The 16,925-nt window shown below is 36.6% G+C and overlaps 1 protein-coding gene across 1 annotated transcript; it reads left to right on the forward strand.

Annotated features, from left to right (window-relative positions):
- Window positions 1–9,037: 9,037 nt before the first annotated feature.
- Window positions 9,038–9,919, forward strand: LOC149045857 (adenosine receptor A2b-like). Its single transcript, XM_089205963.1, has one exon. It carries the CDS (start codon window positions 9,038–9,040, stop codon window positions 9,917–9,919), a length of 882 nt encoding a protein of 293 aa, XP_089062089.1.
- The last annotated feature ends 7,006 nt before the right edge of the window (window positions 9,920–16,925 follow it).

A 16,925-nucleotide genomic window follows, 5' to 3' on the forward strand; every position in this document is an offset into this window, starting at 1 on the left:
CGGGCGGACTTTGGTTTTCATACAAGTACATAGCTGTCTTGAAATTTGCAACACACAAGAAATGAACGAAATCTGTTTCTCTAGCGAAATCGACCGTACTGCTCATACGGAGAAAGGCGAGTGCTTTCAGGAAAGTTCACAATGAAGTTTTCGTGAAAAGTCTTCGTGACAGGTTTTGCTCGTGTTCTTAACACACAACTTTTCTTTGAATAGTGGCGCACTTGACCCACACGTCTTGCATGACGTTTATAACGAATATGGAAACGAGCTCTTAGCCTCAAATGACACGGAACAACCTGTAGGTAACAGCACAAAGTAGTACTGACATGATTTCGAGTCAAATTGGTGTTCAAAATCGAGTAAATTTATCAAAGACCAAATATTTCACGTGCCCGTAGCAAATTGCGAGTGCAATTTGTAGTCTTTGAAAATTTATCATGTAAGCCTTTGCACGAGAAATCATGTTGTTACTTAGTAATAATATACATGAAAAAGGCATCTCTCAAAGGGAAGGCAAACGAAATTTTGACAGCGTGCCCGCTATTTGTAATTTGTATTCATATTCCAGCTTTGCACCAGTGTTACATGACTAATGCACTCGGTTTCAGCCAATCAGAAGCGCGTACATTTTTCGTGTATATTTTAAGTATAAATAACAACATGATTTCGAGTGCAATTTGGTGTTAGTAAGCACAAGTAAATTTTTCAAAGACAACAATATTGCATTCGTGTTACAACTTTGCACTCGATTTACATGAAAAATGGACTCGTTTCAGCCAATCAGAGGCGCGTAATTTTTCATGTACATTATTACACGCAGATTGAGAGTGAAATTTCGGATCAAGTTACCGATTGAAATGTTTGCAGCCTTGAATGCGACTCAATTAAACATTATCCATTGTCCTGAGTACATTTAAGGAGTTGATGGGAGCGAGATGGTTTTATAAAACCCTTATATAAACAATTCTTTTTGCCTAAAACGTTCTTGCTTAAAAATTTTCTTAAACTAGAAATTCAAAGAAATTGTGGTTTTGGATCCTCGGCTGGTTCCTCTGCATCCTCACGATGGTTAAAAATGGATAAATTGCCGTGGGAAACCTTTGAAACACTTGACATTGATGAAGCGCCGCCATGTCATTCAAATGGTTTTTACATCTTGGTGAATTCCTTTTCTTTTTATTCTTACTTTTTCTTTATTGTCAGTTAGACTCAATTCATTCGAACATGCGATGATCATCGTCGGCTACTTGTATTTGTTTTTCGAAAAAATCTTGTGCTTGATGCTAATCTTTTTTGCATCCATGTTTCTTGTTGTTTACAATCTGAACTCTAGAGATCGCACTGTAGCCAGGCAATTGAATTTTAATCATCGGATCGTTAAAGTTCAAACACAGAACAAATCAGCTGTAAAATGGGTGGTTTTGGTAACGTGTGTGTTTCTATTGTGTTACGGAATATTCTTGCGTTGTAGTTTATTATTTTTGTTAAATGATAAAATTACAATTATAGTTAATCTATAATATCGTAAGGGTTTTCTGTATTGGTGTTAGAAGGAAAAGAAATGGGAATATTATATTATTCTAAGTCATTTAAAGTAAATTATAAAAAGGGCAGGTTGATTGCTTCGTACGCCTTCTTGGTGGTCTTATCTTATAGGTTGAGTCTAACCACGTTCTTCTTGTGAGTTTGGCCATGTTCACCTAGTGAGTTTAATCACGTTTTTCTTCGTTGTGATCGTGAGGTTGACATGGAACTCGTGATAGGCCATGTTCTTAAATAAGTTAATTTGTTAGTCCAGGAAGAGTAAATCTCCCTGGTAATATGTCGCGTTCGACACCTTCGTGTTCCCAGAGGTAATTTAAGGGTAAACAGGTGATGTCCCTCATGTTTTCGCAACAAGAAGCAATTTGGGGGCGGTACTTGTGAGCGCCCTTCTTCTTTAACTCTTGTGACCAAGATGTTGTTATGTAACAATCCTTAAAGGTGATTTGCTCTTAAAAATACACTTTCAGGTATAAATAATACCCTACACCAAGGTTATTTGTAATTTTTATATTGTCGATCTCGTTTCTGTTCTAGCCGATCTCAACCGTAAAGATATGAAAATTAGGAAAGAAATTGATTTTGTAACTGCGTAGACAACCCTGAGTGCTTACTCAGTGTGTGGGAACTATAATACGTAGTCAAGCGTGATTCGCTGGTTGAGATGGTACGATGGCGACACAAGAAGATTGACGTACTAGAAATGTCATCCGCAGTGACACCTTTATAAGCGGAGACTCTAGTTTTCCTAGTTAGATTGAAGCTAGTCCCTACTGTAACAACTTAACGAGAGAAGCAAATAAAGAAGGTTCCACCAGTCCACAACGAGTGTTAGAGAAAATAATTCTAACATTTTTAACTGGTCATAAATATGGAAACGATTTTTATTGGAAAATAACTCAACAAGCTGTAATCTCCGAATTAAACCGTTAAGTTTACGTTTTCTTCAAAAGAGATATAAAGCAATGATGCGGAAGGCTTCTCTTCAAAAGACGTCGTTACTTAACAACAGAGTAGTTCCGACGCAAGAAAAACATTAGCTGATGCATATACTTAAAACTTTCCTTAGATCCCGAGGACTTCCGGTTCAGAATCTATTCGAGACATATGAATTTTTATCTAAACTGCCGTTCAGTTAAAAAGCTTCCAATGAAACAAAGATAAGTCACCTGTTTTAGAGAAGTAGTGTTGATAAGGCCACATATTGATTATTTTGAGGCCGTTTTTTAGTTACTGGAGAAAATGTTTTTCTTAAATTAATCATTTAGGCTGGCATGTATTTTAGTCTTAGAAACATCTGGTTCTTTTAACTATGAGCTTGCGTTGTATATTTTAATAATACAGAGTAAAAATATATCATTTTCCTCCTCAATTTTACCATGTTTTTCACTGTATGTTCTCTCGATGTTTTAGAGTATTAAGCTCTTGTTGATGAATAACGTGATTACTTTGAAACGATAAATACTGGAAAAAAGTGCTGTATTGCCTGACTTTTCGTCAACGACAGTCGATTTGCATATGTGCAACTTCCCCATGAGCTCTGTTTAATTTAGCAGGGAATTGACCATCATCTTTGTTAGTCAAAGTCGATATAAGATTCACTGATATAAATACTATTAATTTCCCCGTTTTCATTTGGAAATTTTTCACATTTGGTAGCGTAGGTAACAATGATATAACATTTCCGAGATGCTCGTTAAAGAAGACCTTCGTTCGATTAAAAATGAATTACTTGACAAGTATTCAAGTCATGTACTTCATCTGTCGTATGTCAAGATAGATTGTCAAAGGCGAACGCTTTCAGGAAATTTAATTTCTGTTTGTGTGTTTAACAAACAATTTTTTAAGAAAAGAGACGCACTTAATCCACAAGTGTTGCACATGATGAGCTTTTAAACGAGTATGAAAACGAGTTATTTGGTTGCAGCTGATGTAGAACAAGTTGTGAATAAATATAGTTTCTTAGACGTTTTGCTGAGTAGTATTGCTGAGCATTTTTGCGAGTTGTGCCGTATTTTGACGAGCCCGTATGGCGAGTAAAAATACAAACAACGCCGCTTCCGAAATGCTTTACAACAGAACAGTGCTTCGAGGCTTCTTTATTTGTTAATAGCGTCTTTTAATTGATAATAAAAGGGGGCGATTTACGCTTAACACTGACCGATTGAAGATTTTGAAATTATTGTTATTGAAATAAATTATTTGTTGTTGGCTAAGTTTCGTTATTTTGCATCTTATTTACACTATCATGCTGTCTGATAGTCTCAAAAAAGGACTGCCGTAATTTCTTTGAATTAAAACACATTAGAAGACAAATTAAATAAATGTTCCGCGTTTGTTATCAATATCCGATTGCAATTGGTTTATTCTTCTTGGAAACCAATAAAGAGACGTCAAACTCCGCGCATGAGGCGTCTGACAAGAACGTTATTAAGTGATGGATGTTTGCAGCCCTGAATATGACTTAATTAACTTTTACGTAGGTTGGATGGGGTCAGATGGTTGAATAAAAACTCTATATAAACACAATTAAATTTTTTATCGTTAAAACCTTTCAAAACACTCTTGGCTTGACCGAAGAAAGCAACTAAAAAGTCATAGACAGCCATTTCTAAGAAATTAAATGGAAACGTGGTTTTGGGTTCTCGGCTGGTTCCTCAGCATTCTCACGATGGTTGTAAATGGATTTGTCATCTTCCTCGTCTGCAGTAAACGTCAGCTTCGCACCAAAACCAACGCATTTGTCGTGTCTTTAGCGGTGGCTGATTTTGGCGTTGGGATGATCGTTGTTCCCTCATTTTTTTTCTGCAGCCTTGCAACCGAATGCGCTCCACGCTCAAAAAAGAGATTAATTGTAACATTTGTAAGGGTGTTCATTGTTTACACCTCTGGAACAAACTTGGTTGGTTTAGTACTGGAACGTTATGTTGCTGTTGTGAAACCTTTCAAATACTTGACTTTTATGCAGCGCCGTCGAGTCATTCAAATGGTTCTCACATCTTGGGGAATTCCTTTTCTTTTCACTCTTATTATAGTGTCGATTGAACTTAGTGTAATCGATGGTGCCAGAACTATAGGCGGCTACTTATCTTTCCTTTTCGAGGTAATCTTGTGCGTATATCTTATCTTTTTTCTTGCATCCATGTTTTTCGTTATTTACTCTAGAGATCGCACTTTAGCTAAGAAATTGCAGTTTAATCATGTGGTCGCTAGAGCTAAAACTCAGAACAAGGCGTCAGCAGTAAAATGGGTGGCTTTGATAACATGTGTGTTTCTATCGTGTTACGGAATAATGATGCGTTGTAGTTTGTTATTTTTAACTGGTCAATCATGTAACGATTATTCTTTCAAAATACCTCTAGAAGTTATCAACTCTGGAATAAACCCTATAGCTTATGCTTTCTTCAAAAGAGATATACAACAAGAATGCAAAAGGCTTCTCTTTGAAATGCGTCAGTTGATAAACGACAGAATAGTTCCGACGCAAGAAAAAAATTAGTTGATGCATATACTTAAAACTCTCCTAGATCCCGAGGACTTCCGCTTCATTGCTAAATTGTTACTCAGTTTTTGTCAACGACAGTCGATTTGCATAGGTGCAACTTCCCCATGAGCTGTAATTAATTTAGCGGGGAATTGACCATCACCTTAAATAGTTCATACCGATATAAGAGTTTATTATGTATTTCTATCGTGTTATGTAATAATGATGCGTTGTAGTTTGTTACTTTTAACTGATAATCATTCACGTAATGATTCTTATTTCAAAATATCTCTACGAGTTATTAACTCTGGAATAAACCCTATAGCTTATGCTTTCTTCAAAAGAGATATAAAACGAGAATTTAAAACGCTTCTCTGCAGGAGGCGTCAGTTAATAAACAACAGAATAGTTGCGATGCAAGAACAACAGAGTAGTTAAGGACAGTCATTAAAAAGAAATTCAATGGAGATGTGGTTTTGGGTTCTCGGCTGGTTCTTCTGCATCATCAGGATGATTGTAAATGGATTTGTCATCTTCCTTGTCTGCAGTCAACGTCAGTTCTTCGTCATTTGTCGTTTCTTAAGCGGTGGCTGATTTTGGTGTTGGGATGATCGCTGTTCCTCCTCGCTTTTTAAACAACCTTACAACCGAATGCACTCCACGCTTTGAAACCTTTGACTTTAATTTGCAGCAAAATTTACTTTGGAGTAATGTTTTTTCTTTGAACCATTAAAGCTGACTTGTATTTTGATGTAAGAAGCATCTATTTCTTAAAATTATGAGCTTACCTAGCATAATAAAATAAAAAAAGTGAAAACAATTGATGTGTCCGGTTCTGTAACAGATCGCTTGATCCACGCGTAGTTTTATCCGACTATACCATACAGAATATGGTTAGAATTTTAACGTTGAAAGAGAGCTTTGCACAACATTTCCATCGGTTCCTCGAAAGATGTCGTGCATTGGGAACTTTCGACCCTCAACAATCCCTTTGAAAACTTGAACTGAAGCAATTTCTTGCGCAGTTTTATTATTGATCTATAAACGAAGGTTTTGCATAGCAGCCTTTCGCGAGGCATATCACCCTGTTTGTAGCATCGATTATGACCATTGTAGCCATCTGTATCGTCCAACCTCCTCTCCCTCCCCCCACAGGGGGATAAATGACGACCAGTCTCTTAGAGCCAGTTTTTGTTATGGAGAAGTCAAGAGAGTAAGTCAACAGTTGATATTCTCTTGAGAGGTTGAAATGCGTACGGGTCGTCGGCTGGTTCCCCGAAAAAAATGACCCTCGTTAGGATGAGTGCGAGGTTTGTTAACGTCACTCATTTGATATTAAAATGGGGAGATTCACGCTTGAAATTATTGTCATTTGAAATATTTGTTGCTCTTGGCCAAGTAGAGGCTAATTTTTTACTATTTCACATCTTATCTGCACTCTTCTGTAGTTTTGAGAAATGAATACATCAGATGACGAAGTAAAAAATATTTCGCTTCTGTTTCCAATTTCTGATTGGTCCATTCTTTTTTTAAACCAACGACTGGCGTCAAATGTATGTACAGAAGGCGTCTGACAGAACATTCTAGATTGATAAATGTTTGCAGCCTTGAATGTGACGTAACTAAATCCATTGTCCTAAGTAAATTTTAAGAGTTGATGGGAGCGAGATGGTTTTATAAAACCCTTGTATAAACAATTCTTTTTTCCTAAAACGTTTTTGCTTAAAAATTTTCTCAAACAAGAAATTCAATGACATTTTGGTTTTGGATCTTCGGCTGGTTCCTCTGCATCCTCACGATGGTTGTAAATAGATACATTGCCGTGGTGAAACCTTTGAAATACTTGACTTTTATGAAGCGCTGTCGAGTCATTCAAATGTTTTTTACATTTTGGAGAATTCCTTTTCTTTTCTCTCTTCCTTTTTCCTTTTTGTCGATTAGACTCAATTCATACGAACATGCGATGACCATCGTCGGCTATTTGTATTTGCTTTTCGAGATAAACTTGTGCGTAAAGTTGATCTTTTTTCTTGCACCCATCAGTTTTTTGTTCAATTTACAATCTGAACTCTAGGGATCGCACTGTAGCCAGGCAACTGAATTTTAATCATCGGATCGTTAAAGTTCAAACACAGAACAAATCAGCTGTAAAAGGGGTGGTTTTGGCAACGTGTATGTTTCTATTGTGTTATGGAATATTCTTGCGTTGTAGTTTATAATTTTTAACTGGTCATAAATGTGGTAACGATTTTTATTATAAAATAAGTCTGCAAGTTATTAACTCCGGAATAAACCGTAAAGTTTAACTTTCTTCAAAAGAGATATAAAGTAAGAATGCAAAAGGCTTCTCTTCAAAAGGCGTCGTTATTTACCAGCAGAGCATTTCCGACGCAAGAAAAACATTAGCTGATGTATATACTTAAAACTTTCCTAGATTCCGAGGACTTCCGGTTCAGAATCAAAAAGCTTCCAATGAAACAAAGATAAGTCTCCTGTTAAAGAGAGGTAGTTTTGATAAGACCTCATATTGATTATTTTGAGGCCATACTTTGCTGGAGAATATGTTTTTCTTAAATTAATCATGTAGGCTAGCATGTATTTTAGTCTTAGAAACATCTGGTTCCTATAGCTGTGAGCTTGCGTTTTATATTTTAAAGATACAGCGTAAAAAAATATCATTGTCCTCCTCAATTTTGCTGTGTTTTTTACTGCATGTTCTCTTAAATGTTTTAGAGTATTAAGCTCTTGTTGATGAATTACGTGATAACTTTGAAACGATAAACACTGGAAAAAAAGTGCTGAATTGCCTGACTTTTCGTCAACGACAGTCGATTTGCATACGTGCAACTTCCCCATCAGCTGTCACGGTTTAATTTCACGGGGAATTGACGATCACCTTAAGCAGTCAATGTTCACATAAGATTCATTGATATATATATATATATATATATATATATATATATATATATATATATATATATATATATACTTTTAATTTCCTCGTTTTCATTTAAAAATTTTTCACATTTGGTGGCGTAGGCAACAATGATATAACGTTTCCAACACTTTCTATTCTATGAAAACTTAACTCGGAGATGCTCGTTAAGGAAGACCTTCGTTCGACTAAAAATGAACTACTTGACAAATATTCAAGTTATGTAATTCATCGGTCGTATGTCAGGAGAGATTGTCAAAAGCGAGCGCTTTAATGGAATTTTACAATTATGTTTTCTTGATAAGTCTTTGTGAAATGCTTTTAATTCCTGCTCGTGTGTTTAGTAAACAATTTTTCAAAGAAAAGTGACGCACTTGACCCACAAGTATTTCACATGATGACCTTTAAAACGAGTATCAAAAAGAGTTATTTGGTTGCAACTGATACAAAACAAACTGTAGATAAATCTATTTTATTAGACGTTTTGGTGTGTAGCATCGCTGAGTATTTTTCCGCTTCCGAAGTGCTTTACGACTGAACAGTGCTAAAAACGTTTTAAACTTAATAATAAAAGGGGGCGATTTACGCTTAACACTAACCGATAATTTAGAAATTATTGCTATTTGAAATATTTGTTGTTGGCTAAGTTTCGTTAATTCGCATCTAATTTGCACTATCATGCTGTGCCGATAGTCTTAAAAAAAAGGACTGCCCGAATTTTACTTTAATTAAACACACTGGAAGATAAAGTCAAAAATGTCCCGCGTTTGTTATCAATTTCTGATTGCAATTGGTTTATTCTTCTTGAAAACCTACAAACAGACGTCAAACTCCGTACACGAAGCGTCCGACAAGAACGTTGTTAAGTGATGGATGTTTGCAGCCTTGAATATGACTTAATTAAACAGCATATAATTCTCTAATTAACTATTGGTTGGTTGGTTGGGGCCAGATGGCTGAATAAAACTCTATATAAACATAATTAAATTTCGTACCGTTAAGACCGTTCAAAACACTCTTGGCTTGACCGAAGAAACAAATTGAAAAGTCCTAGACAGCCATTTAGAAGAATTTCAATGGAAACGTGGTTTTGGGTTCTCGGCTGGTTCCTCAGCATTCTCACGATGGCTGTAAATGGATTTGTCATCTTCCTCGTCTGCATTAAACGTCACCTTCGCACCAAAACCAACACATTTGTCGTGTCTTTAGCAGTGGCTGATCTTGGTGTTGGAATGATTGCTGTTCCTTCGCTTTTTTTCTGCAGCCTTGCAACCGAATGCACTCCACGCTCAAAAGAGGGATTAATTGTGACATATGTAAGGGTGTTCATTCTTTACATCTCTGGAACAAATTTGTTTAGTTTGGTACTAGAACGTTATGTTGCTGTTGTGAACCCTTTGAAATACTTGACTTTCATGAAGCGCCGTCGAGTCATTCAAATGGTTCTAACATCTTGGGGAATTCCTTTTCCTTTCTCTCTTCCTTTAGTGTCGATTAGACCTAGTGGAATCGATCTTGCCAGGACTATGCTCGGCTACTTGGGTTTGCTTTTCGAGATAATCTTATGCGTAATTCTAATTTTTTTTCTTGCATCCATGTTTCATGTTGTATACTCAAGAGATCGCATTTTAGCGAAACAATTACGGTTTAATCATATGGTGGCTAGAGCTAAAACTCAGAACAAGGCGTCAGCGGTAAAATGGGTGGCATTGGTAACGTGTGTGTTTCTATCGTGTTACGGAATAATGATGCGTTGTAGTTTATTATTTTTAACTGGTCAATCATGTAACGATTTTCATTACAAAATACCTCTACAAGTTATTAACTCTGGAATAAACCCGATAGCTTATGCTTTCTTCAAAAGAGATATACAACAAGAATGCAAAAGACTTCTCTTCGAAAAGGCGTCGTTAATAAACAACAGAACAGATCCGACGCAAGAACAACAGAGTAGTTAAGGACAGCCATTAAAAAGAAATTCAATGGAAACGTAGTTTGGGGTTCTCGGCTGGTTCTTCTGCATCATCACGATGGTTGTAAATGGATTTGTCATCTTCCTTGTCTGCAGTCAACATCAGCTTTGCACCAAAACCAACACATTTGTCGTTTCTTAAGCGGTGGCTGATTCTGGTGTTGGGATGTTCGCTGTTCCTCCTCGCTTTTTCTGCAACCTTACAACCGAATGCACTCCACGCTTTGAAGCCTTTGAAATATTTGACTATAATTTACAGCAAAATTTATTTTGGGGTAATTTTTTTTCTTTAAACCATTGAAGCTGACTTGTATTTTGATATAGGAAACATCTGGCTCTTAAAAATATGAGCTTGCCTTGCATAATAAAATAAAAAGAGTGAAAACATATCATATTCCTTGTCAATTGATGTGTCCGGTTTCGTAACAGATCGCTTGATCCACGCGTAGTTCAATCCGACGATACCGTACAAAATATGGTTAGAATCCTAACGTTGACAAAGAGCTGTGTGCAACATTTCGTTGGCATAGTATCCGTCCATTCCTAGATAGAGGTCATGCTTTGAGGACTTTCGACCTTCAACAGTCCACTTGAAACCTTGACCTAAAGCAATTTCTTGCCTAGTTTTACTATTGATCTATGAACGAATATTTTGCAAGGAAGCCTTTCGCAGCAATCTTCAAGTTTGTAGCATCGCTTATGACCAGTGTAGCATCTGTATCGTCCAATCTTCTCTCTCTCCCCCTACAGGGGATAAATGAGACCAGTCCCATGGAGCCAAGTTTTGTTACAGAGAAGTCAAGAGAGTAAGTCAATAGTTGATATTCTCTTGAGAGGTTGAAAGAAATGATCCTCGTGAGGATATGCGCGAGGTTGTTGGTTGATGTTCGACTGCACGTTTCTTTCTCCTTTCCTTTTCTTTTATCTTTGGCTTTCACCCTTTATTAGAAATTGGAAAAAAGGCACCTATTACTTCGACCATAATTTTCTTAGTCGAGGCAGGTGTAGTTTGAAATAAAGGAGAGACCTCTATCGCGAAATTGCAAGGGAATCGAAAAAAAAAATGATGGCGATTCCAGGAAGATCGAGCACGCTGATAGTTAATAAAATGAAATGGAAATAAATTAGATAATTTGGAATTTAGCAGTGGCTCTTCGAAAGGTTAGTGTTCGTGCGTTGTCTAATTTGAATCAGGACAACGATTTTAATAACTGGAGAGTTATCTACATGCAATAGTTGTGGTATTGCTATGGTCGCTGCGATATTTTTACCCCTTTATTAGAGTCTACTAAGTCTTAAAAATAGCCAACTATTACTTACGATCGTAAAAAAACTAACCGAAAAGCTTGTCGTTGGTATTCAGCCCGTTGTTAAAAGGCGGAAAACTCATTTGAGTGACAAATCATTTAAAAAATTAAAATTCATGAATTTACTATCAGTCTTGGACGTGGAAAGAGCTTACAAACTAAAAAGAAATTTAGCGTCTTTTTCAGCCAGTTTGTGGCCAAGAAAGAGGTCATTTATCAACTTATTAACTTGGATATCGTCAGTTCTACGAAAATTGGCGATTGTTTCTTTAAATCTGCAGATTAGAGTGTTGAAAATTTCGACGTCGCGAATTGATCGATGACACTCTGTTCCGACTTTTCCCAAGGTAAATAACTTATGTATTAATACAAATTGGATTCAAGTACAGTGTTCTTTTTCTTGTTGTTACCGTTGAAAATTAAGTTACAGAGTGACATGTAGAAGGGGGAACTTATTAGACAGTACAGCACGTACGCTGTAAGACGAACTTCTGCCCATTCGTAGTCGCCATGACAGTTTTTATTGAACCAAGTGACTCCTGAGGCAGCAGCGAGAAATTTTTTCTTTCATTGTTGTTGTATTGATCGCTTATTTACTTATTCAATTCCTATTTTAATTTTAAACGTAGTTATACAGTATACACATCGTGCTCAGAGTTTTAGTATTAAGGTAACTGAAGATGGTTTTGATAATTTGAAACAAATTCTATGATGTATCGACACAACACACTTTTGTCATGTTCCCTTTAAAATGGCATCAAAATATTATGAAATTATTCTTAACATTTAAAGGTTATTTTTCTTTCATGACATAAATGGTTAGTAAAAGTACAGCCTCGCTTTGCCTTTATTTGGTCGGTGACCCCTATTTTATGTAGATAAATGCATAAGCATGCTACGATTCATCTTTCTGGGCGCTTTCTCATCGGGAGGAAGGTGCTTGATCGAGGGGGTTCTTATTAACAAACTATGAACCTGTGTTGATTTAGCTGTGGTTGAAGTTTAAAGAGATACAAATTAAGTGTCAGTAGCAATAGGTTTTCCTTGTATCCCTATTATCTAAGAAAGGAAGTGAGGCAAGAAGAGGGTGCTTATTCAAGGTGGGAAGGGGGATGGTTGTTCAGTATGTTGCACATCTCCACGCTTTTATGTTTGGTCTTCATTCAACGCCCGAACCTTGATTAAGTGTACAATTCAAAACTAACTACAGTCGAAAACAAAGAAAAGAAAATCACAAAAACAAGGAAACAACTTCGATTTCTAGAATTGTTAATGTTTTGGATGCCTATCAAATGATCATTATTGCAATCTCCTTTAAGGCTATCTCATTGAGATGGATTTAATTGGAAGTTTAGAACACGGTTTCTGTGAATCAATTGATTCTAAGATTAACTTCAAGGACTATATGCTGGAAAAATCCTCAAAAATTTATTTGAAAGCAAATTTTCATCAATAGCTTGAATTGTAAAATTTTTGAACAGAAATAGGTAAAGAAGAATAAAGAACTCGGAGCCGAATGATAAATATTTTGGCTTTTGAGGAGAAAACCAAATTGAAATGGACCGGTCCTAATTTGATGCTTTTCAAGTTTTCCCTGGAGTTCATTTTTTTTAAAATCTACACACAAGCATAGGTCGGGGAGTGTGTTTATTTCCCTTCTCTGTTTAATTTTTTTGGTAAAAATAAGACCTTTTTGCCGTGCAGCCTGATTATCAACTGTCTTAGCTCTTGAGGCTAAACTAAAGTCAAGAAGTATTTTTCAAACACTGGTCTTTCTCTAAGTCTTTTCAAAACTCGTTTCTATATCCATTATAAGTCTTATACTCTGACGATGTACGTTTTCTAAATTCGAAAGTTTTTCGATAATTTCAACAACAGTCTTGAAGTCTGATTGCTTTTGTTCAGATTTCTACTTTAGGTTTCCTAATTTATTTGTTATCTTATTTTATTTAAAAAGAAAAAAGCATTTTTTCTTTTGGAGCCTTATTGTCAAATGTATCAGCTTTTGATACAATAACCAAACTCGAAGAGTTTGCCTCAAAAATTGATTCTCTAGAAGTTGTTTTCCCCATAATTCATTTATATATTTTAAAATATATGAGTTGATCCACTGATAGATTTTATTAAAAGAAAACGTTTGACGCCTAATTGTCAAGTGTTTTAGCGAACAAGGAGTAAGTCTGTTCCATAGTTTTTTCTTAAATTCGATTCAGTTTTCATTTGCTTTTTAATTTTCTTTTATTGAAAGCTGGAACCTCTTTAAAACCCATGACAATTGATCATTTTAGCTTTTGTGATTAATTCAAAAGAAAACTTGGAGTCTAATTGATTTTAAAAATATTCGAACTATTGAGACTAAAACGAAACCCTAGGAGTTTACTCCAAACATTAGTATTCCCCAAATTATTTCACACTTAATATCTATATCTCTCCCCAACCAAATTCAACACACACCAATGAATTGAACTTTCCCCAATATTTACCTAGTGTCATGTTTTCTTTTATTTTTTTCTCTGATAACAACTTTTCTAAAATAAACCTTTAAACTCTTGGGCCCAGTTTTATAAAGGTCAGAAAACGCCAACAAACAGATAAATTGCTATCCAACAGATAAGTGACAACAAACACGTACTGCACTATCCACCAGATAAAGATTTATCCACTGGATAGCGCTATACCACCTTCGAACAACCGGTGACTAGGTGGAGAGGGACATAATTCGTTTATACTCTTAGGTGGAGAGGAACGGTATTTATTTATACTCTTGGGTGGAGAGGGACAGAATAAATTTAATACCCTTGAGTGGAGAGGGACAGTATCGAATTATACTCTTGGGTGGAGAGGGATAGCATCCACTCATACTCTGGGGTGGAGAGGGACAGTATTCACTTATACTCCTGGGTGGAGAGGGACAGTATCCATTTATACTCCCGGGTAAAGAGGGACAGTATCTATTTATACTCATGGGTGAAGAGACGCAGTGTAAGAATTTTATTGTTTTGCCCAAGCACTCAACAGAATGCCCCGGCCAGGCCTTGAACCCATCCCTTAAGATCAACCGCGTTTCCTGTAGAGAGGATGGAAGCTTGCCGTTAGGTTCTCTTTATTAGCGTCGTAGGACGCGCGTTTCTTAGCCCGCCGTAAGATTTGAGAAGAGTCGGGGAGAAGTTTGCCTTGGGCCTGGTTCTAATAATGAGGTCACAAGTGCCAGGCCCCTTTCAGACCTCTGGCAGGCTCGCGTTGCTTAAGGCCTTTTACCTCTTGGCAGCCAAAGAAAAGCCCGCGCCGAAGCGATAACAACGATGGCGTGCTCGCATTACTTTCTCCATTTTAGTGTTAGATACCCAGAGGTCGGCTGATTTTGTATATTGAAGTGTCTCGCACTTTTTACGATGCCGTGGTCACGTCGTTTTTGTTTCCATTTTTTATGCACGAAATGCAAACTTTAGGCATAATTTTAAAGGACACCTAGGCCTGTCAAACCAAACTCTTAACGTTACCTGGTCAGAGTTTCAAGAAGGACTTTTGAATGTAGGTGGCCTGGGGATGATTTAGCTGCATTATACTTTATAAAGTAAGTTGAATTATAGAGGCATTATGATTGGTAAAACGTTCGCCTTTTCACGGCCATTCATTTTCTTTTTTTTCGGGAAGGAGATTGCATAGTTGGAACGTCAACCGCTGTTCACAGCAATTCTTGATTTTCTTTATCCAGGTAAAAGTCTCTGACGACTTACACAACCAACACAGTAGTATACCTCCGAAAAGCCATTTTCCGTTCTCTGCTCAGTCGAAAGGCAACGCCTGTAATCCATTATAAGTGACCTCGGCACGCTTATACTCAAACTGCGTGCGTATCTGTTGGCGTCCGCATGGAAGCAAGATACTGGCACAGGGCACGTGGCTCATCCCGTTACATCATGTGTAATACTCGTGAAGTATTCAGCAAAACATTCTACCTTTCTCTTCACAGGTGAGGTATTTTGGGAAACGATATTTTTCTCAAGTAATTCTTCGTTCACAGTACTTCAGGACTGAAGAATGTGATAGATGTAACAGGGGTCTGTTGAATATATTCAGTTGCGGAGCTAAAGAAAAAAACCTTTTTTTTGTTTTTTTTGTTTTGCGCCCTAATCGTTTACTTTTTTCCGCGCTTCAAGCAATTTTCTCGTTTTTTTATCTGAATTCTAATTGGCTCCTTATGATAGCTTCTTTGTCTCAGATTGGACGTTGTGATCGTTTCTGTGTTGGTTTCATAACACGTACGAGAAAAGCACTCTGATGGAATAAATGGTTTTTTTTTTCCATCTTTTGGTCATCTGCGAATCAGCGATGGGTTCGTACTGCTACACAAAAAGGGTGCATTTGGCGTGCAATGCTCTCTGAATAATGGTGATCTTCTTATTTTAAGTAGAAGAGGTGGAAGAAATTTTCAAGAATGGAATCGTTTTCAGCCAATCAGACGCACATTGTTTTTTCATGAATATTATCACAGGCAGATAGAGAGTGAAATTTCGGATTAAGTTACCGACGAATACACACCGACCCGCAAATAGTAACAGGAAAGGCAAATGAGAGGTTTGTAAGCATGCTAAGCGCCAAAAAGCAAAGAAAGCACTCGACTACGTCTCGTGTTTCCCCCTACATTTCTTCTGTGCTTCAGCTGCTGCTTATATTTGTTAACGTCACTCATTTGATATTAATTTCAACCGATTCCCGCTTGAAATTATTGTCATTTGAAACATGTGTTGTTCTTGGCCAAATAGAGGCTAATTGCCACTAAATAAACACGGAATAAACCTTAAAGTTTATGCTTTCTTCAAAAGAGATATATGGCAAGAATGCAAAAGGCTTCTCTTAAAAAAGCATCGTTAATTAACGACTGAATAGTTCCGACGCAAAAAAAACATTAGCTGATGCATATACTCAAAACTTTCTCAGATTCCGCGGACTTCTCGTTCAGAATCTATTCGTGACATATTAATTCTTATCTTTATTGCTGTTCAGTTAAAAAGCTTCCGATCAAACAAAGATAAGTCACTTGTTTAAGGGAAGTAGTGTTGATATTACATACGTCTCTAATATTTAAGACCACATATTGATTATTTTACAGGCTGTACTTTACTGGGGAAAATGTTTTTCTTAAATTAATCATTTAGGCTGTCATATATTTTAGTCCTAAAAACATCTGGTTCTTATAACTAGATTAAAAAATATCATTTTCCTCCTCAATTTCGCTGTGTTTTTACAACAGTCCGCCAGTCCACTGTATGTTCCCTTCAATGTTTTGGAGTATTAAGCTCTTGTTGATGAATTACATGATAACTTTGAAACGATAAATGCTGGAAAACAAGAGCTGACTTGCCGGACTTTTCCTCAACGACACTCGATTTGCATACGTGCAACTTCCCCATGAGCAGTGTTTAATTTAGCGGGGAATTGACCATCACCTTAAATAGTCAATACCGATATAAGAGTTTATTATCTTCAATTGATAATCAATTATGGAACGATTTTCGTTACAAAATACTTCTACAAATTATTAACTCTTATAACTATGAGCTTGCATTTAATAATACATAGTAAAAAATATAATTTTCCTCCTCAATTTTGCTGTGTTTTTACAACAGTCCGTGATTCCGCTGTATGTTCATTTCGATGTTTTAGAGCATTATGTTCTTGTCG

The sequence above is a fragment of the Pocillopora damicornis genome, chromosome 5, assembly GCF_964200805.1.
Source record: "Pocillopora damicornis chromosome 5, jaPocDami1.2, whole genome shotgun sequence".
NCBI classification, from domain to species: domain Eukaryota; kingdom Metazoa; phylum Cnidaria; class Anthozoa; order Scleractinia; family Pocilloporidae; genus Pocillopora; species Pocillopora damicornis.